Source organism: Uloborus diversus, chromosome 10 (assembly GCF_026930045.1).
Source record: "Uloborus diversus isolate 005 chromosome 10, Udiv.v.3.1, whole genome shotgun sequence".
Taxonomy (NCBI): Eukaryota; Metazoa; Arthropoda; class Arachnida; order Araneae; family Uloboridae; genus Uloborus; species Uloborus diversus.
The window spans coordinates 66,339,074-66,364,371 of NC_072740.1; the positions used below are offsets into that span (position 1 = coordinate 66,339,074).

The following is a 25,298-nucleotide window of genomic DNA, read 5'->3' on the forward strand; positions in this document are numbered from 1 at the left end:
ATACACAGGAAATTACAGTGGTACAAATGGTAGAAGAAAATCCTGTTTTAGGGCAAGAGATAGGTGCTGGGTTGCTCTGGTAGGTGCTGTATACAGTATGATTTAGAAAAGTTTTCCATGAAAGCCTACCAAGGGACCAACTTTGCACATGTTTTACTCAGACCTTCAAATAGTCCGCTTATACACCCCTTTGCTTCTTGTTGCCTCATGTTACGATTTTTGTAATTCAAAAGTAAAAAAAAGGATGTTTGAGTAAGATATTCAAATAAAAATTCATTCATATGAAGTTTATCATAATTATGCATTTAAGAGTTTTTAAAGTAAAGTTTTAGATTTTTTTCTCCAAAATATTAAAGAAATTAACCTAAAAAAGGATAATTATTTGACCATATTAATACATTCATGCTATAAGAACTACTGTACCAATGGCATTTTTTTACATTATTTATTTCGTAGCTAAATTGATGATTTCAATAAAATATAAAATAAGAAAACTTATAACGTATTTTTTAAAATTATTTTACTGGGGTTGAAATATTTCCTACTGACCATTTTCTTGCATATAGAAAGTTAAAGTACCCTGTTCTGAAGGTTTTGCACTTTTATTTTTATATATTAAAAAAAAAAAAAACACACACACACACACACAACAAATAAGAAATAATAGCAATAGTAACTTGAAAGAGATACAGTTGTGACATATCATCTCCTCAGAGCAACAGTAAGATATCTTAGTGTTATTCCTGGGATTAGATGTTTTAGTGTTGCTCTGAGGCAACGATATTTTGATTGAATATGGTTATCAGCAATTTTTTTTTGCTTGTAACTACCTTTTTGTTTTCAACTACATTTGATATTTTAAACATAGTGCTAACCTTTTGAATCTTTATGAGAGTAGAAGTTTCACTGCCACTAACAAGAAGAGGGTTCAAACTTGTTTTTCCAGAAAAAATTTTGAAACATGGATTTTACATGTATCAAGGACTTTGAATCCCATTTTGGGGGTCTAATTTTCAAGATATATATAATTGAAGTCTAGCATGTAATGGTATATTTGAAGTAGAATCCTGAAAATGTTCATACACCGTATAATATTAGAACTAAACTGAGACTACTTCATACATTGATACTGAATTGAATATATTTTTTTTTTTCGTCTAATGGGGGCTGCTCTTTTAGGTAATCTAGCCTTTAGCAGACCTAGTGCAATCCACCGATATGGCATCCAGTCTTTCATGTGCCACCACTAAGGCAAGGATATCAGTGGCACGGATAATTTGCAAGCCAAGTTTCTACGAGGTGGAGACACCTGGGCTCGCTTTGATGCAAAATTTGCACTAGGAATTTAATTTTGCCAAGGGAGTTCTAAGCCAAGAGAATACCTAAGGCATCTTTTACATGCCGCATAATCATACGACATGGGCGCTGATGATTGTCCGCATCTCGAAAATCCACTGAATTGAATATAGGAATTGAAAATTAATATACTATTTTAAAGAATTACCAATGGCTACCAGAAAGTCTCATTTGTGCTGCTTTGTTAACTATTGAGACTAAGGACATTGAAATGTACCATTATGCTATATTTCAATCAAGTATATCTTGAAAACAGGAACGTTGCAAAAAATTAGACCATTGGACTGCGTTCTTGATTTATATAAGATCCGTGTTTCCAATTGTTTTCTGGAAAAACTAGTTCATAATGTCCCCTTGTAAGTTTTTCATTTCTTTAGTGGCTACAAGTTTCAACAATCTTTTACAAATGCATATAAACCATTCCCAAGAAATTGACAGATGACTTTGTTGGTGATGGCTTTTCCCTTTTATCATAGCCTTAAAAGTTATACCAAGTTAAAAGTTCATTACAGTCCAGCTTCAAACTGAATCAGGGTAAGTTAAATTAGTTGCATAATCCTGACAGACAAATCTAATACAATTACCAAGTTTAAAAACTCTGTTGAAGTAATTTTTTTCAAGTAAAAACTGATAGCTCTTTTAAAATTGGTCTTCCTCAGAGCTGCTGAGAGTCAAGACGCTTTGTCAGTTTGGTTGCTGGGCCCCTCTTCCTCCATATCACTTATCAAATTTATACTGCTCCTATTCCAAGTTGGACGTTTAGTTTCCGACAAGGCTGACATGGTCTCTCATATGCCCTGGTCACTCATACAATTATAAGTCTAAAATTAAAACTCTTTTTGGCCATTTATTTTTCCTAATAGAATCAACTGTTAACAAATTACCAGTAAGCAATATAAAATGCAACAGCTTCTAATATCTGACGCATAGCAATGAACATATCTATGGATAAACTTTATTAAAAGCCAACATAATAATTCCCCAGCAGACTAATATCCAAAACAAAAAAACTATACATACATCAACTATCTGTAACAAGATTACTGTAGAAAGCCACACTTCTGACTGGCTCATTTAAACTGTTGACTATGTTAACCATAAACAAATGATCTGGTTTAATCAAAAACATATGCTAAAATAATTAATACATATTTTTGTTTTTAATTTAAAAGGATCTGTTGCATAGGAATTTCAAACTAATTGTGGGACTTTTATTCAAAAATTCAAAAAATTAGATCCCATTGAGATCTCAACTTGAAATTTTGCACAAATGAAGATAAAATACACAAAATGTTTTGAGAAATTAAAAAAAAAATTCATTATATGTTTTCTGAGAAATTTAAATTTTAAATTTAAATTTAAATTTTTAAAAAGGAAAATTATTACAAAGTTAGTCATGTTGCATATCCTACTGAACAGCAAATAATGTTCTTTAAAGGCTTTTTGCAAAATCTTTCTATCTATATTTTGTGTTGAGTTATCGTCCATTTTATGTTCAAGCATCCATGAAAAAAAAAGGGTTTTTCTAAAAATCAAAGTCTCATAAATAAAAAAATAAAAGAGAGAAAAATCTAAAAATTTAGATTTTTGATTACCTTGAAAGGTACAATCAATGAGCCAAATTTCAAAGAAATACAAAAATGTGATGAAAAAACTTTGGACCACTTGGCATTTAATGACCCGAAATCTATATACAATTAATTAATGATTACTGATTGACTAAAGCTTAGTTTTTGAACAATGTTTCTTCTGTTCTATGTGCTGTATGTTTGTTAATGAACCTTCACTGTTGCGTATTTTGACTTATGATACTCAACTTATGATAGTATGAGGTATGATATTTTGAATGTTCTTAAAAATGGTGCTAGTTGTTAATTATTTGTTTTGTAATTTTTTTAGCCAACTGTTGACAACATGGGTCAGAACTATGTTTTTATACCTGGTGTATCCCCAGCTGTAGCTTCTAATATAGAAAGTCAGATACCTCTACAAATAATGAATCAAGGTCCTGGAAATCTTTCAAATAATGAAACTAGTGGAATGCAGCTTCAAGATCAACCAAATTATACTAACCCTGGGATCGCTGGAAAACCTGCAGTAGGTTTTTCTGCTTCATTTTCTTATGCATCTGTGGGACCAGATGCAAATCAATTTACTCATCATGATCAGAATTTTGTTCCTTGCCTATCTTCACAAAGCTATTCCAATTTATGGAATGCTAGATCTACTTCTCCACTTTCAATGAGTTCTTCTCGATCTATGCATATACTCTCTTCAAATCGTTCTAATGTTTATTCCCAAGGATCTAGTTTTCAAAGTTCTCATAATGATGGCTCTAAATCTCCTGTATATATTGTAATGCAGCCTGCCTCAAATTCACAACAACGAACATCCTTTACATGTAATACTTCATTCCTTTCAAGTAATTCAAATGATTTAACTGCAAGTAGTAGATCATTATCTTCATCTGCTATTTCTTTACATACACATGGGAATTCATATACAGGTTTGACCCCTCTCAACGTCCCTCTTACAGAATCAGTTACAACTAGTCTGGGAAAACATTTTAAATATATAACACCTGTAAATAGTAGATCTGCATCTCCAATTTCGTATTGTCCTGTTAGATTTGAAAATGAATCTCCTATGTCAACACCACCTCCACAAATTATATCATCACCTCCATTACTAGCAACACATGTTTTACATCCTGAATCGAGGAAAGGGCTGCCTGTCATTCTTTCACCTAAACCATCTCCACCTTCAACTCCAATACGTATTCGATCTCGTTCTGCTACACCTGTTGCAAATTTTTCTTTTGATCATGCTTCTCAAGCATGTTATTCTAACAGTGGACTACAAAATGTATGTATTCAACCACCAACTGGTATTAGTAATGTTACTCAGTTGCGAAATCCACCTTCATCTCAATTATATCGCTCACGATCCAAAACTATTGGAGGAAAACCAATTCATCAAAACTCTAGTCAGGTGTTATCACCACCGACTTTAGAATCATATCAAAAGTTCACACACCTTTCCCCTTCTGTGTTAAATCAGTTATCCCACCCTAATAACTACAGCTTATCTGATCCCTATGGCAATAGTTTTACAGTCATACCTTTTGATCGGCCTAGAGTGCAATCGCCCATTCATTTATCTGATAGCGGACCCTTTGTTGCTTGTCCAACTTCGTCTCGTTTATTCATGTCTTTGGCTGTAGAAAATAGCAGAAAGCTAAACACAACTTCTGAAGTATTTGATCAAAGGCCTACGTTTGGTAGAACATTAAATATTTCTGATGAATATCACTGTGCATACACTAACCAAGCACCACAGTATAACACCACTACTCAGAATAAGCCACAGAAAGCATCTGACAACTGCGTCAACAGAGTGCTGTCCAGCCATTCTTCGTTTTTGCCTCCTGGTTCAAGCTACAACCAACGTCTTAGTCCTGTAGGTTTAAGAGGTGCTTCTGCCTGCTATAATGCCTTTCAAGGTGATCAAGTCAAGGTATCGAATCTGCCTCTCTTTTCTAGAAGGTCGATTCTCCATCAAGATGCATGTGCTAGATAGCTAAATGGTTTCTCCAGGCTGCTCATTATTTATAAATCAATTAAATGCTGCATTAATATATCTATATATTTATTGAAATCAAGTTATCATCAAAATAGTGTAAACATGTTCCTGTGGTGTTTTACAATCCTGAATAACTTAGACCACTTCTCTCTTTTTAAATATGTTTAAATGTAAATTATTCCCTTTAATTAAGTCTAGTTATTGCCATGAAACCTGATCATATAATTAGTACCTTTTTTGTTTCCATGATCCATATTAAGTAATAAATATTCGCTTAATAAAACAGTAAGCTAAAAAAAAGTGTTTTAATATGTTTCTTGAAACTTGAAGTGAAATACATAAATTTTACTATTTGAGAAAAAAAAATACTTCTGCTATTAAGTGTCTGTAATGTATGTAACAGTAACATCTTAGTTGTGTTTTAAATTTTCCTGATTGTATAACTTGTATTGTGGATGTTAGTGTAACAATATTATGACTAAAATCCAAAATCTATGTCAAGGTAGAAAAAAAGTAAAATGGCTAATGGAATCTCATTTCAGAAATATTGATAATTTTCAAGTTATAAGTTTTATTTAGAAAAAAAAAAAAAATGTAAGCAAGAAAAATGAGGTCTGATAGCAATAACTCTGGAATATATGAGATTACAAAACATTATTTTTGAAGATGATTATAACAGAGATCCCAGCTAGTTCCTTTTCTCCCTAAAAAAGCTAGTCCCTTTTTCAGTTTTAAATCCCTAAAAGACTTTGTTCAAAATGCGGTCCTTTTTTACCTTTAAAATTTCGGTTTTCTTTTGGAATTTCCCTGTAACTTCCATTTTCTGTTTGTATTTTTTTCCTAAAAAATTTGAATACTTCGTTCCCATCCCTACCATGATAGTGTGTAAATTTTGTGTCACATAGGGGGACAACAGCTAAAGTTCAAAGAAATTGGTAAGTGTAAAAATTGCCTTCAGCATAGTTTCTTCTTCTTGGCAAAAGTAGTTTTAATTAAAAACATTTGCCATCTGATTAATTGGTAAAAGTTGTCAGATTATTAAAGAACTGCTAAGTGTCCAGCACCTATTTGCTGCTGATCAATCAGTGCATGCCTGATTTGTGCCATTGTGCCAGTGCTGCCTTTAAAAGTTGATAAAGGTTCATTTTTCGTATAATTTGTAAAAGCCCCTTTTTTCCTATAGCAAAATAAAATATCTGTTGGGAGCCTTTTATGAAGAACCTCAAGAATGAAATACTACCTTATCCTATCAAACAAAAGAAGTAAATGTGATTTCACTGAACTTGTTAATGATCGTATATTGAGTTTTATAAGGCAACATATCTTTGCCTCAGAGCGGCCGTAAGATATGTTATCCCAGAAATAACACTAAGATAACTTACTGTTGCTTTGAGGTGACAATATTTAGCTATGTAAGATCACTCGCTTTGTTTTAATTCATTAGAGAAAAATGTACTCTAAAAGGTTCACTTTGTTTAGATAATCAAGAGATATTAAATTTTAGGATTATAAATTTTTACTAAGTAATTACTTTACTTATAGCATCTTGTAAAATAATCAGATAACATTTTACTTTCCTTGCTAAAATCAGGAAAGCCCAGTAATGAATGTAACAATGAAAAGATGCTTACTGAAACAAACAATAACAGTGACTGAGAAAAACGTTTTCATGTTCTTAACCTTTTTGTTACTAAATTCCCTGGGGGAAAGAGAGGGGTCTTTGGGGAAACCTCTCTTTGGCAAAATGTCACTACTTTAGAATGAGGGTAGAAGATGTCATCTAGTCAAGTCATCATATCTTCAGGGAATTAAACAAGTAAAATATTAACTCTCAAATGAGATAAAAATATGGAAGAATAAATATATAAAGAATTCAATATTTTTAAAAGTGTTGATGTACTGCAGTTTAATTCTGCTCATATTTTGACAAAGTATAAAGAACACTTGAAATTTTGCATCATTGGAAATCATGGTTAAGAATGGAGGGCGAAAAAAAAAAAAAAAAATTCTTAACATGTCACTTGGGACAAAAAACTACTAAAATCAAAAGGAAAATTTCTGCCTGGTTACTTTCCTATTCCACATAACATAAAAATTGCCTTTAATTTATTTTATTGAATTTATTTCAGGAACTTAAACTATTTTGATTTAAAATTATAGTAATCTAATTTTAACCGTTTCAAAACTAAATTCACAACACAAAAGAAACCTCTTTTATATTAATATTTATATGCAAGGAACATTTTTACACTTCATGATAATTTAAGAAAATTGCAATCAGTATAAACTGCAGCATTTTTTTGATTTTGTTCTCTCGTCATATGGGGTTTGGGCTCTTCTTTCCATGATATTTCCTTATTCTGCTTGGTAGCTGGACAAATCTGAACTCTTATCGCTTTATCTTTTCAATAGATCATTCTTTTAACGTTTCTGCTCATTGACTCTACTTTGATTGCTCTTGGCATTTCTTTCCCAATGATATATATATTTATATAACTTCATTCCAAGCAAAAATTTTGTATGAAAGTTGGTTGCTGTGCTAAATAGTTTCTTTCTTGCTTAAGAAGATATCTTTTAGATCTGGATACTGCATTTGAAAGCAGATCCCATATTACCAGTTCTAATATCAATCTGGACGTAAAGCATTAAAAATTTTTTTGAATTTTTATGTACTTAGATATTAGCGGAAGTTTAAAGTGTTTACTCACTTCAGAACTCAATTGTCTAAAGCATTCTTTTTAAACTAAAGATACGTGGAGAAGTAAATCTTTTTAACAATATGTATGTTATGTTGCAGAGTAATTGAGTGAAATTTTAATTCTTAAAGTACCTTTTCTAAAGCTATAATGATAATATAATTTTAAACTTGTAAATGATATGTAAGTTAAGGTAATATCTGTACCTCAGAGCCAGACAGATAAAAGTTCAAAAATTTCGATTTTCGGTTTATTAGTGCATTGTATGTAGAAGACTATTCTGCATCAAACCATGTGAATGTAATTCTTAAAAAAAAACATCCTTTTCAATTTTTTGATAGGGTTAAAACAGTGCACCTCCCATCCTTTGCAGGTGCCAGAAAAGTTTTTCCTCTCTTCTGTAAAATTATCATAATGTGACTTACTTCCTTCTGGCTCTGAGGTACAGATATGTGGTAATATTAATGTGTATATTTAAAAATAATTCTGATTTTAACTTCATAATTCATAAGTATTGTTGTAAATTTCAGGACTTAACTCATACAATATGTTAAGTTTTACAAATGTAATTAATTATTAATTTCATGATTTTTACTGTTGAAAATCTAATTGCGGTGTTTAAGCTACATGTATCATGAAATTAAATTCATGGGCACCAGCAAAATTTTCTGTTGATAATAATTTTTCAAAATTTCTTCGTACTCATTTAAGCATTTTGTTCAGCAAAAGATTTTTCCCTCCTGAAAACTATTGTTATTGTTTTCATGCAAAATATTATGACTATTTAAACTTAATGTTCCTGCAAACTGACTTTTATTTTTCATTTTTTCATTATTTTTAGCATAAAAAAATTTAACAAAACCGAATTTCATTGCCTTTTTGTAAACTTTTCTTCTTTTGTGTAAGGACAGACAGAGCACATTTGATGGGTAAAGACTTTTTTATTGTTGTGAGACAAAAGTGTAGAAATTAAATATTTACCTCACACAATAACTAGATTAATGATGTTGTAATGTGAAACATGCAAATTAATTTGTGTACATCTGTTTTTAGGGTTGCAAGAAACCTCTTTCTAAGTTCAAAAAAAAAAGTTTCTGGGAAGAGTAAAGCATTTGAAATTGGAAAATTTACATTCTGGAAGCTCACTTCTTTTTGCTTTGGAAGAGCAGATTTTGATTTTTAATCTTTGAAACAGATGTATGCAGTTGAATTAGCATTTTTTGTTGCAACATTATTACTTTATTCAGTGGACATATATATATATTTTTTTTGAACATTTTTAGATACACAGTTCTTTTGCTACTAAAAATGTATCCAGCAAGAATAATAACTTAATAAAAAAAGGACAAAATTTTTATCAAATATATATTTCAAGTACTTATTGAAGATATCCAGTGAGAACAAAAATTTATTTTAAAATAATAATTAAAAAAAATAAAAAAATATGTCCTTTAAATAATTAAAGGGATAAATTAATTATTTGCTTTTTCGAGCACACCAAGTCTTGCAGTTCAGTATAAAAATGAAGAATCTCCTGGATAAAAAATAGTTATAATATGTATTGAAATTAGGAATCTCTCTCTCTCTCTCACACACATTTAAAAGTTTGCATTTGATCCAAATGTTAAACTTTTTAAAATTTTAAACCCTCGGTTAGGAGTGCAATAAAGAAATCCCAAATGATAAACATTTACACATGGCCCATAACTTTTGTTTATCTTAAAGTATATTTTGCATTTATGTATTTTTATATGCTGTTGATGCCCATGTTGAATATATCATGATAATATGAAATAATAATATGACTATGCTTTTAAGTTTCATGTATTTTCTTTTACCACATTAATTTAGCACTTCAATTGATTTATTCATGTTTCTCTTTATACTTGATATAATTTTACTGTATCATAAAAGTTTATCTGTTTTATCTCAATTTTAAATGGAACCCTTTGATTCTAAATTTATGCATTCAAATTTGGAGATTAATTTTAAATTTTTACAGAGAAGAAAACAACTGTTTTAACCTCTTTCATCCCATGTGAATATATTACTTTAAATAATAAATAATAGACATTATAGTAGATTTCTCTTTTCAGTTTTTCTAATTTTACATATTAAATCTAAATGTCATGTAGTATAAAAAATACTACTTTGATTGATTTATGATCAATAAAAAAAATATAAGCATTATTATACCTAAATGTGCGAAAGGTTTTCAAACTATTTGTTATCATTTTCATTTATACATGATTGAAAATAGATGTAATACTTTTTCAGAAGGATTATAATTTATACATTTTTTAACATTTAAACTCTTAAAACTGTTGAAATATTAGTTGTAATTTTAAATCTTGATTTATAGATATTTTAACTTGTAGTGTACCACATTTTGGGCCTACGGGAAGGTTTTGAATTTAGTTTTTGCTTTCATTACTACTCTTTTGAGATGTTTGATTTAATACTGTTTCTTCTATGTGATATGTTTCTATGTGTGTAAAAATTTAATTGTCTTGTTGAATTGAGTAAAGTTTTTCATTCAATTGAATGTAAAACATTTCTTTTTGCTTTTTATTTTTCACTTTCTTTCTAGTTGCAATTTAATGAGCATGAAAAGTTTGCTAGTAACAAATTGCATGGCTTTTGGCATGAGAATTGCATGTATTTTCTGATGGAGTAAAATGTTTGAAATATACATATTATTTTATAGTTGCATGCTGTTGAAAATAACTTTTATCTATTGTTTTGTTTTATTGTATTAACTAAATTTATGTGCTTCATGTTGGATTATAGAGTACACTAAATAGGTATGTGGATAAGTTTTTTTTGGTTCATTGGTATTTGGGTTTATTAAGGGGTTCAAATTAACTACTTTTGTGAAGGCCCTATAGGTATTTATTATTTGCTTTCAAAAATTTCCCTTTGGTGCCAATTATAGTTTTTGTGATGGGCATTGGAAATATTTTATAACATTAAATTGTATGCAAGTGGTGGTTGTTTCATGTGGCTATCCGGTACAGATTTTCTCTTTTAAAATTCGTTAAAGCAATTTTTTTTTTTGGCGAAGGGTACATAAAAGCTGTTATAATATTTTATAATATTTTACTAAAGTGTGAAATACAAGTCAAATTTACATGTACTTTGATAATATTTTGCCTTTTGGAAAATACTGCTTAAAATCATAGAAGTTAATTTTAGTTGGAAAAACATAAGCGACGAGTTGTTGCTTGTTGTGATAATATGTTTATTTTGCATTTCAATTGTTAACTAGAGCAAATGCATTTTGAATTAAAAATTCCTCTACTGTGATGCATTTTAAAACTTATGGTGAATGACCACTTAAAATGCAGTCATGTCATGCCAACATTACATGCTTCTTCATGTAATGTTGATTTTAAGGCTCCTTCTATTTTAATATTTTATGCAAATTTTCAAAACTGCTCTTCATAAGAAAGTTTAATTGCGAATTTGATTTTGGAAAAAAAAAAAATAATAATAAAAATAAATCAATAAAAAAATTGAAGGGTATGTCAAAAGTGATAGTAAATTCTGGAAAAGAAATACAATGAATGTATGGAACCAAACAGTAAATTTCCTTCATTATAGGATCTTAGGGCATTGACTTTGAAATTTTTTTGCCAACAAGTTTTCATGCTTGAAAAATGCCCAAGAATTTCTTTTCTGGAAGGTCTTTTAAGTAGAACATCAAAGCCAATTGGACCTCTGCTAGAGTACCATTACAAAGCTCTTTACAAACAAAATTTATCTGTATGAAAAAAAAAAAAAACACTTTGCTTTCCAGTGTTGGTAGATTTAAAGAAAAAAAAAAAGGAAGGGTGTAAAAGCACCTAATCCAAAAATTTAGAAAATTTTACAACTGTGCAGTACAGGGGAGAAACGTAAAATAAATGTACTGAACATGACCCAAGCAATGCAAAAATATTACAATTACTGCATTCAGAAATAGACCAGAATACTCGTCCGTATGTCAGCATTGCTTTTTGGAAAGCCGCCCATTTTAGTTATTTTTCTCTCTCCAATGTCTTGGACATCAAATTAAATCCAATATGTATATATTTTTAAGATATATTTGAACAATTATATAATGTTGGATTTAAGTAAAATGAAAACAATTAAGATAAAATGAAAACAATATTGAATTCACTCTCCAGCTATTAGTCATTACGTTTCAGTAAATTCTAACTATTCTTTTTTCTGAACAGGAATAGTTTAAATTTGAGCACTTTTTCTTTCAATGTTTAAGTTGGCAAACATAGGAAAAACAGAATAACAACAAAAAGTTGATCAAAATTAAAATTTTCTATCTGAATATGAAAAGATGATCAAAGTAAGAACTATTTCTAACGAAAATTATTTTCAAAGGAGCCTAATTTTAACTTGTTAATATTGAACATGAAATTTTTATGCCTCAACATTTGTTTCATTTTGTTTTGTCATGGCCGTAAGAAACATTAAAACTTAAAAATATTATTATAAAAGAATTTTGTTTTTATTTGTTGCTTAGAAAAGAATAATAGCAATTTTAAAACATACTATGGAACTGAATATAAGCTTAAATATTGATTCAAATCAAACTCAGAATTGATTTAGTTGCTTTCTTGTGCTTCGAATTCACTTCATTTTGATACAGTCAATCAATCTCTTACTTTCATCAATATTACATCTATGAGAAATTAATTGTCGATTTTTTTTTTAGAACTTTTTTTTTCTATTTCTTAAGACAAATTGAAAACCTTCAGAATCTGTAATTTTCTGGCACTTATAATGAAACTGTAATTGGTTTCTGTCATAATGAGTTTAAATAGTTTATTTCTTAAACTGCCTCATTTGCAAATTCGGTTTTCTTTTGTTATACCCTATGTCAGAATTGCTTAGTCTCTGCACTTGCAGTATAAATTCAACATTTCATCTTTTGTATCTTTGTCTCAAAGGTTCCCGAAAGCATTTGCATATCATGAATTCCTCCTACACTGTCATTTGATCCCTAATGATCATTATCAGCAGCAGAAGTTGAAGAGAAAAGATATTCCTTTTTTTTTACATCAGCAGACATTGTCCACCAATATTTCTGAATTGGAAAGAGTTCAAAGGAGAGCTACTAGATTAATTTGGGGACTTTCAGATGTACATTTTGATACCAGACTTAAAAGGCTTAGTATGAATAGCTTGGAGCAGAGGAGATAGGGACATACTTCAAATGTTTAAATTTATCAAAATGAAAGATGTTAATGGGTTAAATATTTGCACGGAAAGTAGGACAAGGGGTCATTGTTTTAAGCTATTCAAATCTCAGGCTAACCTGAAAATTAGGAAAAATTACCACTTTAGTAGGGTAGCACGTGGACACTTGGAACTGCTTTCCGGAAGAGGCGGTAATGAGCAAAGGGTTTGATAGCTTTAAGAGGACTATCAATCTTCATTGGAGACTAATAAACTGTCTAGGACCATCCTAGCTGGGCCCAGAGCCTGTTGCTGGTCGTTACATTTGTATTTGTATAAGTCTTTGGGGACATTTAGCCCAGAAAAATTTCATAATGAGCAAGTTTTCTTGGAATTCCACGTACTCCTGAAAATGAAGTAAAGAGATGGGGAGGGGTTTTGTATCATAGTAGAGCTTCCTCAGTTTAAGTTTTAAGTCATGAGAAGACACTTATGTTTGTGCCATTGAAGTGTTTAAATTATTTTGATTGAGGATAAAGTAAAAGTACTTTAGAGTGATAATAATTGAATGATAGCTTTTGTCCCTAAAGGGATGCATAGATTTTTTATCAATGTAATTACTAAAATTAGTAAAATGTACATAATCATAATAAATCAGACAGCAAAATGATTAACACCATTAATACAAAAAATATGTCAACTCCTTCGCTTTGTTCCAATTGCACATTTTTATAGTTTTATCAAAACCTTTGTACCTGAAAAGCGTCATATTTCAATTTTCTTCTGTCCCATGAATCTTAACGCAGGCAGGTTTGACTATAGTAGTAAGATAGCATTGTGCTACTGAAAGTTATCAAGACCTGTTCTGTAAAAATCTAGAAATTAAGAATAAATAATAAAGAATTCCATTCACACACACACACACAAAACATTTGTGAAACTATTACTAGTTAAGAAAAAGTTTTTGGTAATGCCTGTTTCTGCTGTATACTTATAATTACATTATTTTATGGCAACTTAAACAATATAATTTTCTTTGAAGTTCATGCATTCAATGATGGACCTGAGCCAAAATGTGTTCCATAATGGGTTTTTAAACTGTCAGAATTGTGCAGAGATTTCAGTTAAACGTAGGGCTGCTGAATTAACAAAGAAAATGTCTTGTTATGAAATTGTACTGTGCATATATAGCATTTGAAAATAAATGGTTTTTTTTTTTTTTAATTTGCACAACAATGCTGATAATATATGATGTTATGTTTGTTTTAATTATATTAATTCTGCTATTTACTATTGCCAACTGTAGAATATCAGTATAATTCTGAAGTACCTAACCAATCTGAAAACTTAAATTTCATTCCCATGGTCATAGAAGCATAGTTGTTTGCATTTTTTGAATTATGTTTGCAGAATATACTTGGCGCTAGTTGTTAACATACTTAAAATGAGTGTTATTTGCATGATCATAATATTTAAAGAATAACATTTTTAGATTTATAGTGTTTGCATGCAATTGCAAGTAAATTATTTAAAAAGTTATTACATGTTTATGGTGAATATAATTTATTTAATAACTTCATTTCTACAATTTTGTTTTGAAAAAGGTATTTTCCTTCAAATTTATAGCGATATCTTTACCTTTCATTTAATGTTCTCTGATTCATAATTTAACTCTGCTTATGTTTTATTATAGTTTTGATTGAGATAATATTGCGTTTTCAGGAGGTGTCAGAAAATTTATCAAATGCTTCACGATTAGATGCCAATGCACCTAATGTTTCTGAAGAATCAAAATGTGAAAGGTGGTATGTCTTAAAAGCTATTAAACATTTTTGCTGCACGTAAAATTACTTATAACTGTCATTTCCTCCATAAAAATAATTTTATGCAAACAATTTCCAATTAACATTGATCTTCACTGGGAATTGTAAACTGCCTAGGACCAGCCTAGCTGGGCCCAGAGCCTGTTGCTGGTCGTCACTTTTGTATTTGTACTAGTAACATTATAATTAGTAGGACTTATTGCAAGCTGCATACTTTCATTTATTTTAACTAATAAAAAAAAATTGTTTACCTTTTTAAGCATCAGAAATACATTATTTAAAGTGTGTCTGCTGAGTAAAAATAACTAATTCTTCATTCACTTTCTGGCAGAGAAATATTATCTAAAATCAGTGTAAAGGTTAGAAAAAAATGTTTTTGGAGTTAAAATTAGGGATGTAGTGTCGTTATTGAACGAACGGGTCTAGAAGAACGAATCCTTAAAATGAACGGATCCGTTCGTTCACCTAAAAAATGAATGACCGTTCTTTTGAACGGTGAGCAGTTTGGAACCTTGCATTCATGCAATTGTGATAAAATCGCAATTTCTTTTTTTGAAATACATTCATCTTCAAAATTTTAACTCATTAATCAATCTTAAATTTCCTTTTTCTCAGTGCAGTACAATATATTCAGTTCGAGCCTTTTTAATTTCTGCTTTATTCATTTTTTTTTAAACTGTTGCAGTTCTTCAATTGCAATTTTCCCATGTATCCATTAGTAATGTTTTGTGTAACTTGTTTGGTCCTTCTCATTTTCTGTCTCGAAAATTATTTCCAAAAGTACCTTTTATCACTTTTCTGGTGATCCTTTTGTCTTCAATAACATCTCTCCTACTAACTACCATCTATATTGACTTGACTTCATTTTTAATTTTCTTGGCGACTTCCAAGTTGCTTCATTTTTACATTTCATTTTCATTATCCAGAGGTTTTAAATAAGGATTTTTACTGTCTAATTTTTCCTCCATTTAAAAAATTGTGTGTGTGTGGTTTTTTTTTCTGTTCTCATTGGTACTGTAGAAAAATTTTGAAGCTTCCTAATATTTAGGTAAGCCTTCTTTTTTAAATTAAATTATCCGGTACTCCGGCTGAGCTAACAATTTATTTGTTGTTACTTTTCTTGTTATACCTATTGGTAATACTATATGTATGTATACAGTAGTGTAGCTGGAAAACAATATTTGAAGGACCGCACCTCTTTTTTTGGGTAGATGTCATGTTTGACAGGCGTTTGTTTTGGGGTCAAAAAAGGTCAGTTTTGACACCTTACGCCAGTTTTTATGTAAAAAGCAGTCGTTTTATGATTGTATTACTTTTGTTAAGTTTGTGTTATTTAAGGCAGATAAATTTAATGAACATTTCTTTATTCTAGTGTTTAATATTGTAGCCTATTTCTTTCTTTTCTGTAGTTCTTTCGATTTTTGGAATGAAAACATATCTTACCATTCAGCAACTAAGAAATATCTTGCAAAATAAACTTTAATTGCTTTATACATCTAAACCAGAATAAAGTTTTTTTAAATTCATTTTCAATAGCCATATTTTCCTACTTTAGATGATTTTGGTTAATTTTTCCTTCAAAGAATATTGCTGATCTAATGAAACATTTCAAATATACTTGAGTATGTCGTGCAGAGAGAGATTGCTTGTAACTTTTTAAATGAAAAAAGTCGTTTAAATGAACGAGTTGAATGAAGGGATCAAAATATTGAATGATCCTCTGATGAATGGATCATTTATAAGAATGACATTGCCCACCTCTAGCTAAAATGAATTGGAATTTCAAAATTCATTGGAAAGATTTAGTAATTGAAATCTCCAGCTTTAGTCTATGTGTAACACTGTTTGTAGATTTTTTGAAAAGTAATGTAATACTTGGGAAAATTTGGATAAAGTACTTCATCTTCTAAAATCAAGAATTCTCCCCTAGCGCATTGTTTTTGAGATCAACTTACATGTTACAATCCCCTTGCACTCGCTACAAGTGAGTTCAATGGTAAAATGCCATCTGGTGGCTCTCAAAGAGTAGGGAAAGCTGCTGTGCCCACGGACAAAATTCATGTTTCAATTTTTGCTAGTCTCTGGGAATGGACAATCAATCGGAAAAATTTTCTTCACAATCTACAACTTATCATCTAATATGGCAATTTTTGTCAGGTGAAAATCTCAAAGCTTTCAACTTCAAAATTTTTTTCTTAAAAACCATCTTTTTTGTCTGTGGGTACAACACCCCATTCACTCCGCAGACAGGTGCCTTTGTACCTGTGGACATATATATATATATATATATATATATATGTCTGAGGAGCTATATTATACTCAATACATTTTCAAAAGCCATTTTATATTGAAATACTTCAAACATCCATTGAAAATAACGTTAAATAAAATATCCAATAGAAATTAAACTTTGTAAATTAATTGAAGGTTTTTTTCCCTTTTTTAAAATTTTCCTTAGTTTTTAACATCAGTGAACTCTTTAGAAAAGTTATTGCTCTTAATAGAGTTAATGATGCTATGAATAATTAATATGTTTAAAAAAAAAAGATTCATGATAGTTTGGCTCTCTATGTACTTACATAATAATTTCAATTTATATGCAAATTGAAACCTTATACCAAAAGTAACCCATTACAAAAAACTCAGTTTAGATTAAATCAACAAAAATCCAGAAAAGTCAACTTCAAATGAAAACAGATGGGATTGAGGGTCTGTAGATCCTACAACAGGAGGGGGTTACTTCAACACTATATCTTCAAGGCTTACTTCAAATTCATCATCATTGTTGAAAGCAAATTTCGGACGTTAATGACATGGCACCATTTTTAGGTACTTCACAATGCAAGAAAACACAGGTGTGACCCAAGGAGACTAAAAATTGCCATCCGTGGGTACGCATGGTTATTTGTCCTTGGGTACAAAGGTATGCCATTTTGGTTCTGCAAGTCAGTCACATCGACAGGTCCACAGTTTTATCGGGCGAGTGCAAAAGTTCATGCGGAGTTTGTTAGAGAAAGTCATACAGTGATTAGGCAAGCAAAACCTTTTATTCAATCAATGATATAATCTCCATTGCTGTCTATAATCTTCTTCCAACGTTCTGGCAGCATACGGATGCCCCAATTGTAAAAACTGCGTGGTTTAGATTCAAAGAACGAAGACACGACGTTTTGTAAGGCATTCAAAGAGTCAAGTTTTTTCCATTTAAATGATTTTGCAATGACCGGACCGGAATAAGTGATAATCCGATGGTGCGATATCAGGAGAATACGGTGGATGATTTAGGACATCCCATTTCAGGCTGTTCAGTTTGCGTAGCGTCTGTCTTGAAATGTGTGGTCTAACGTTATCTTGATGAAAGACTACGCCTTTGTGATTTGACAAACTCGGACATTTCTGTTTGATTTCTTGGTTCAGATTAGTTAATTGATGACAGTGCTTGTTCGAATCAATCGTTTGGCCGGTGGGGAGAAACTAAATAAATTCAATCCCACCCTTGCAATCCCACCAAACACAGAGCATCACCTTCATCGAGTGCAAACTGGCCTTTGCCATTGCGTCACCATGTTCACCTGCCTGTTTCCATGTGCGTTTGCACTGAACGTTGTTGTACAGGACCCATATTTCATCGCCCATAACTAATCGATCCAAAACCGGCTCGTTTTTGAGCCGCCCGAGTAAAGATACGGCAGCAGAAATTCGCTGGATTTTGTTGCTCTCGGTCAACAAATGGGGCACCCATATATCGAGCTTTAAATCAAATCCAATTTTTTTAATTGCCGAAAAGCAATTGATCGGTCAACGTTAAGTGCTGTAGCAACTTCTTCTGTTGAAATTCGCGGAGTATTCTGAACTAAAGAGCGCAAAACGCCGTCATCAATGTCGGAAGGTCGACCTGAGCGTGGCTCGTCTTCCAGCTTAAAATCTCCGCAACGAAATTTTGCAAACCATTTTTCCATGGTTTGTTTAGCTGGTGCTTGATCTTGATAAACATCTTGAATGTTTTTTATGGCTGCTGCAATGTTTATTCCCTTCCGAAACTCATTAAAGCATAACATGCCGTAAATGCACTTTATCAACACTCATTTTAAAAGTAATCTTTCTGGAAGCAGTTTGTATCTGCACAAATTATTTTGATTGGAATGAAAGCTGCACACGTCACCTTTCCAACGATCTGGCTTACGTAGACAGTGGTATTAATGACAACATGTTACGCTTGTTCTAACGCCATCTATTGCAACTCTGCACGAACTTTTGCACTCACCCAATACAACATTAAAAATCAGAAACAAAACCTTCAAAATATAGGGAATCATGATACCTATAACAAAAATGAATAGTATAATCCAAGACGGATGGGAAAAAAAAATGCTCATGATTGTTTTTACTGTATAGCCTGGAGCAAAGGAGAGTCAGAGGGGACATGATTCAGTTATTTAAATTTATCAAAATGAAAGATGTAAATGGATTAAATTTTTGCGGGGAAAGCAGGACAAGGGGTCATTGTTTTAAGCTATTTAAATCTCAGGCTAACTTGGAAATCAGGAAAAACTACTACTTTAGCAGGGTCGTGGGCACTTGGAATAGCTTACCGGAAGAGGCGGTAATGAGCAACGGAGTGGATAGCTTTAAGAGGGCCATTGATCTTCATTGGGGACTAATTAATTGACTAGGACCAGCCTAGCTGGGCCCAGTGCCTGTTGCTGGTCGTCACATTTGTATTTGTATTTGTATTAGATCCTACTAAAACCGAAAAAATATAATAGAATCTTAAATGTTCCTTTGATGGCGTTGAAACTTCCTGGGGTACTGGAGAAGTCTGTGACACACACGTTGAACCCCAATTAGGATCTCTCTTGACGATACCCGGAATTTCCCGACCAATGTCCCTAGGTACAACCGTCAGTGGGTACAGCAGCTTCCCCGACCTATGACCATTATCATTCAGCATCATTTAACACTGAAACTGGGAAAATGAGCAATTGTTCAAACTTTCAAATTTAGTTCTCTACAATGCTATTTTTATGCAATGAAATCAGTTTATTTCGGGACCCTCGTTATCCTGATATTTTTCATGCACTGAATTAGATTTTTGTTATTTCATTCTAAGACATACTAGATTGTTTGAATGGATTTCATGAGTGACATCTTGATCTTAAGAAGATAAGATTTTAATTTATTTATTTTTACTTCTTTAAACATAATTTCTGCATACATTGATGAATTTGTTTTACTGTACAACAGACTTTTGATTTCTTTGTGTAATACATATATGACCACTTTTCCTGACCACTCTAGCATGTCCATTTTGATAACTTTTTAAAACACAGGGAAATTCATTAAACTTCTGTGCATTAACCATGGTAAGTAAGGACATTAGTCTCTTCTGGGAACCTCTTATTTCAGTTACCAAACAATATGAATAATTTTTATGACCAGTTTTGAGAGCATTCTTTTTCAAAGTATTGATTTTCATTAGTATAGTTATAATTTATTAAGTTTTCAGTTTTCTAAAATAGTGTTAGAAGACTATAAAATGAAACTGCAGAATTAATTTGAAATTTTAAACATTCTTTCACAAAATGCCAAAATTGATACAAAATTTCTTATTTCCTTACTTCTTTGATTGCTGTAGTGCTCCTGATGGTGCATGTGATTCTGAACATTTGAATGAACAAGCAAAGCATCAAAAAATGGAGAAGAAAAAGGTCAAGAGACGTAGAACCCAAGACAGAACTCCGAAGTTAACTGTTATTGGTGTTGAAGATACTATGGTAGAATGTCAACTTGAATCAACAAAAGGAAAAACTGTAACATTTAAATTTGATTTCACTGACACTAGTCCTGAAGAAATAGCAAATAAGTTGGTATGTGACTTCTTCTTACATAAAAGTTTTCGTTCATAGTTTATCATAAATAAATATTGGTCAGTTCTTTTTTTTTTTTTTTTTGAGGCCTTAAAGTGAATATTCTTACTTGCTAAAGGTTGTTTTTCTGGATATTTCTGTATTGTTAGTCTTTCACTTTTTAGCATATTTTCTGTGCTGGGTCATTCCAAGTTAAATCATCCAACAAAAACATAATTTGACACCTGAGGATCTCAGATCGGGATGTAACTTTGTGTGGTTGTTCTATGTGTTGCTATAAGAATAAATGGAAATTTTTATCGTAATATAACAATTACTTTTTGAATGGCAGCACTTCAAAATTTTCCCTAAAACTTGTACTTCCATATCAGATGCAGCCTTCTGCCTGAAGCCTGCTCAATGAAAACTTATTATTTGTTTCAAGCTATTCTGCTGTTAGATTGGCTGGGTTATAGCTGAAGCATGAATCCTATTAGAACTGTTTAAGAGTTTAGGAAGAAAGAAATGGCTAACGATGTGATCATACCCAAATGCAGAGTCATAATCCATAAATGCAGAAAGCTTCCACAGCCCAGGGCTGTATACAAGGGGGGGGGGGGTCTTAGGGTTCACCCCAACCCCCCCGAAAATTTTGGTTTGACATTTAAATGTTCTTTTATATTAAAAAATTTCCAAACCTCAAAAGTCTTTCATATGTATATTAATTGCATAAAACACTTTCATAATAGATAACCCGATGACTTGAACAATAGCACAAATTTCTGTATAGTTCATACAATTTAGCGAAAGTCAATTCAATATACAAATACAAATACAAATACAAATGTGACGACCAGCAACAGGCTCTGGGCCCAGCTAGGCTGGTCCTAGTCAATTAATTAGTCCCCAATGAAGATCAATGGCTCTCTTAAAGCCATTCAAAATAAGTTAGCAAAAAGCAAAGCCAGCACTGACTGTAGATAACTGGGGTCAATATTACGATGGTGCCATAAATATATAACGATGGATTGTTGGTCAAATGTCTGGCATTGGTATTTCTGATATAGACTACCCTCATATCAGGGTCTCAATCTAGGCAGCGGAAAATAATTGAAGCATTTTTGAAGTTTTCTTGTGCCTAAATTGCTTCTAAAGCACTGAAAACAAAAGCAAATAAATGTGTTAAAGAATTTCCATCTGAAATAAAGTATTTAGTCGAGGCTATCTGAGGCAGAACTCTTTTTCCTAGTAGATGTGTTTTTCTTGTTCTCAAGTTTGAGGTGCAATCAGTCTTAAACAGGGATCAGTCAATATATTTACAGTACTATTTCTTCCTAAAACTTGAGTTAACTAAATTTAATTTAACTATTCTTGTGGTTTGAAGTATCAAACTGAAGCTGCAACTTTCTATTGGAACCTTTTAAACTTGATTTACTTTTAGTATATAAATTAAAGCAAGCAGACAAATTCATATACGTTGATATTTTTTATATGAAACATATAATCTTTATTTAAATGGTTTTATTTTTAATATTCAGTATGAATATTTTGAGAAGGGAAATGTCATTAAAATGTATAGTAAGCTTATGGGTGATTCCCCCCTTGAAAAAATGTCCGTGTGTAATGCTAAGTTTTTATTTTATTCAAGTAACTATTTATTAAATATGGGATTAACTGGAATGCTTTGATAGTACATTAAAGCATGTATTATTCCCCAACAGCATTATTTTTTGAAAGCTTTGGTTAACTGGAAAAAAAAAATTAAAAACTTAGCCTTACACTAGGCGACATTTTTTGGAGAATCGCCCTTATATGTTTCTCATACTGATTTTGCAGTGAAATTTGTACTACATAGGTATTGTTCATTATTACTAATTTTGGCGAGTCAAGGCTGGTTTTCAATAATGTACTACCTTCCGCAAAGCTTGGCATGAAAGTTTTTAAAACCTCCCTGAAATTATTTTCTGGTTATAGCCCTGCCACAGCCATAGTCTTTCATTCACAGCATGCCAAAACAAATTAAGGCTATCAGAGGTGCAAAAGCTGTTCAAAAAAAATTTGAATTTCAGGACACCCTGGAATATTATTCTAATAACAATAAATAAGTACTTTTAATGAATTCAATGTGCTTTACTTTTGTTAGCACCTTTTTAGTAGTAAATCCTTGTACAAATTATATTCATTGTGTTCAAAAACTAATTTTAGTAGCTGTTAAGTAAAATTTTGTATGAAGCTATAATTCAGCAAGTAATTGTTCAGCTACTGTTACCAAATCCTACTTATTTTGTTATCATATCATGCTTTTTGCTTTGATGTTAACTATCATATAACTAATGAACATAGTTCAAAAGTAATTTGTCCATATGAAGCATTGCTATGTATTTTTGAAAATCATGAGTTTAAATTTTCACAACATTTTTTCCTTGTTTAATGAAGTAGAGTAAAATAATGTTGTGTCACTGTTTTGAATAGTCTTTTTTCTTTTTTGCTTAAATTCTTTTATGCTAGTGAGGGTATAAAGTATTTTTTAAGCATATTTTATTTTGTTCTTAGGTTATTACAAATTTACTTGCGGAAAACCATGCAGAGATATTTACTGATTTTATACAGGAAGTTATACGCCAGTTGAAAGAAAATCCAGAAAAAATACCTGTTATACAATATTTGGAAGCGATATCGGGTAACTACAGCCCTCCAACTATGAGAAGACAGACATTTAAAGACCATTTAGATCTGGATAAGGTCAGTGACTGTTCCTCTTAACATTATTTTACTGTACATGAAATACACCACCAGCTCAGTCATTCCAGCCGAGAACTGCAGTTTCGTGCTTATTAGCACTCATCAGCCCGGCATAGGAAGTGACTGAGCTGGAGGTGGAAACCTCTTTAGGAAGCCAAGAGTGCCAAACAAACTCTAGGCTTCCTTAAGAGGTTGCCACCACCAGCTCAGTCACTTCCTATACCAGGTTGATGAGTGCTAATAAGGCTGGAATGACTGAGCTGTCGGTGTATTGCATGTATTTCTGCCTTAGCCCTGGCTATAGGGCAGTAACTTACTGAAAATTATTTTACTGTGTTTCTTAAATTAATTTGTATTGCTAAAACTGCTGGTTTAAAACCATTAATCATTGTTATCTGCTTAAGTGTTTTTTAATGTGTATTGTTTTGAGGAAGGGACAATTTCGTAAGCTTATAAATGTTTGTTCCATTTAATAAGAGATATCGCTTTGAGGTTCTGAAAATTAAAATACAGTCAGACTTCCAAATATCAAACTTCCACATATTAAAATTTTATATTTATCAAGATTTTAGTAAATCTCCATCTTCATTAAATAGAAAAACTGTTTCCATATATCGAGAAAATCTCTGTGTATTGAAATTTTTTGGACGTAGTGCAACATTTTGTTTGACTTTGGACCGTTTGCTTCACAGAAATTAAAGCCAGGAGAAAAAGAAAGCTCAGTGATTGCCACTACGAACAAAAGTCAGTCAGTTAAGGTTAAGGAGTGCACAAACTAATGTAGAAACTTATGAATTTTAAAACAAACAAACAAATCTAAAAATGTCCATGCCATTGAAAAATGAAATGCTAGAGGTGATTGAAACATTACGTCCTGGATTTCAGTTAGCAAAAAATGTTTCTGATTAGTGTTAGTTTAGTTTTTAGTGGATTCATTAAATGCAAACATTTTCTGATGAACTTTTCATAAAACCGGAAGTGCTTTCTTGTAGAGCTTTACTTTTCTAGCAGAATGTTATACATACTAGAAAAGTTAAGCTCCACAAGAAGAATAAATGAACAGAACCGTTTATCTGAATAAAATGATGAAAATTAATTTTATTTCATTGCTGTAACTCTCCCATGAAATGCCTGAGTAGCATTTTTTAAAATTTATCTTTACTGTAGAATTTAAGTGTTGATAGTCAAGATAGTAGCCTTCCCTCAACACCTCAAGATCAAGAGAAGGAATGGTCTCCTAAAAAACAAGGATCTCCATCAAGACTTGCAAAATCGTCTACTCAAAGTGATGTTCCTGTACCTCAAACCATATCCCCAGTTACCTCCATGACAAGCACTATTACTTCCTTTGCAGATGTTCAGGTATTTTCTTTTATTGAAGTGTTATTTCTTTTAAAAGCAGTTTTGATGCTTTATCAGTTTGCAATAAACCATGTCATGGTTTGTCAGCAATAAACCCATGCCATGTGAGCAATAAACCAGTTTAAAATTTAAAACTCATCAACAATAAAATTAATTTTATTTAATGTCTAAAATTTGCCCTTTTTGTACAAAAATTAAATTAGTTCACTATTTTTCACTACCACAAGTGTAGGTTTTTGAACAGTGATATTGCAGAAATAATTTCTATTAATTGTGGGCTGAAATATGTTTATAGTTTAAATCTAGATATCTGTTGTATTTGCAATCATTAACAATATTAATTGGCGTTGTTTATAATGTCACTGAAGGTGATATTAATTAAATTGAGTCTAAATGTGTTCCTAATTCAACAGTTCAATCACATGCATTATTAAACATCATATAAAATCCTTCATAAATTCTCAAAGTATGAATAAATTTGAAACTGCCATGTGAGTATAATCTTTTAATTCTTTGATTTTTTTTCTCTCTGGTCTATGTGTTCCGTTTTTAGTTTTAAGGGTTAAAATAGATAAAGAATTATAAGGTTAAATGCTGTTTTTTGAAGGTGTAAATTATATCCTTTTACATAGGAAAGGAAGTATTGTATTTGGAAAAACAAAATTCACTCAAATATCAGCCTAAATTTCCATTTTGCTCACCCCCAATGAATG

At 31.3% G+C, this 25,298-nt stretch overlaps 1 protein-coding gene across 1 annotated transcript in view; it reads left to right on the forward strand.

Moving 5' to 3' along the window:
* LOC129231035 (serine/threonine-protein kinase WNK1-like) overlaps window positions 1-25,298 on the forward strand; it is a 247,222-nt gene that overhangs the window by 185,764 nt on the left and 36,160 nt on the right. The window contains exons 9-13 of the mRNA XM_054865282.1: window positions 3,256-3,453; window positions 14,535-14,617; window positions 20,271-20,502; window positions 23,035-23,223; window positions 24,391-24,585. Of these exons, the coding sequence (XP_054721257.1) occupies window positions 3,256-3,453; window positions 14,535-14,617; window positions 20,271-20,502; window positions 23,035-23,223; window positions 24,391-24,585 (897 nt within the window). The remainder of the gene's footprint in view (window positions 1-3,255; window positions 3,454-14,534; window positions 14,618-20,270; window positions 20,503-23,034; window positions 23,224-24,390; window positions 24,586-25,298) is intronic.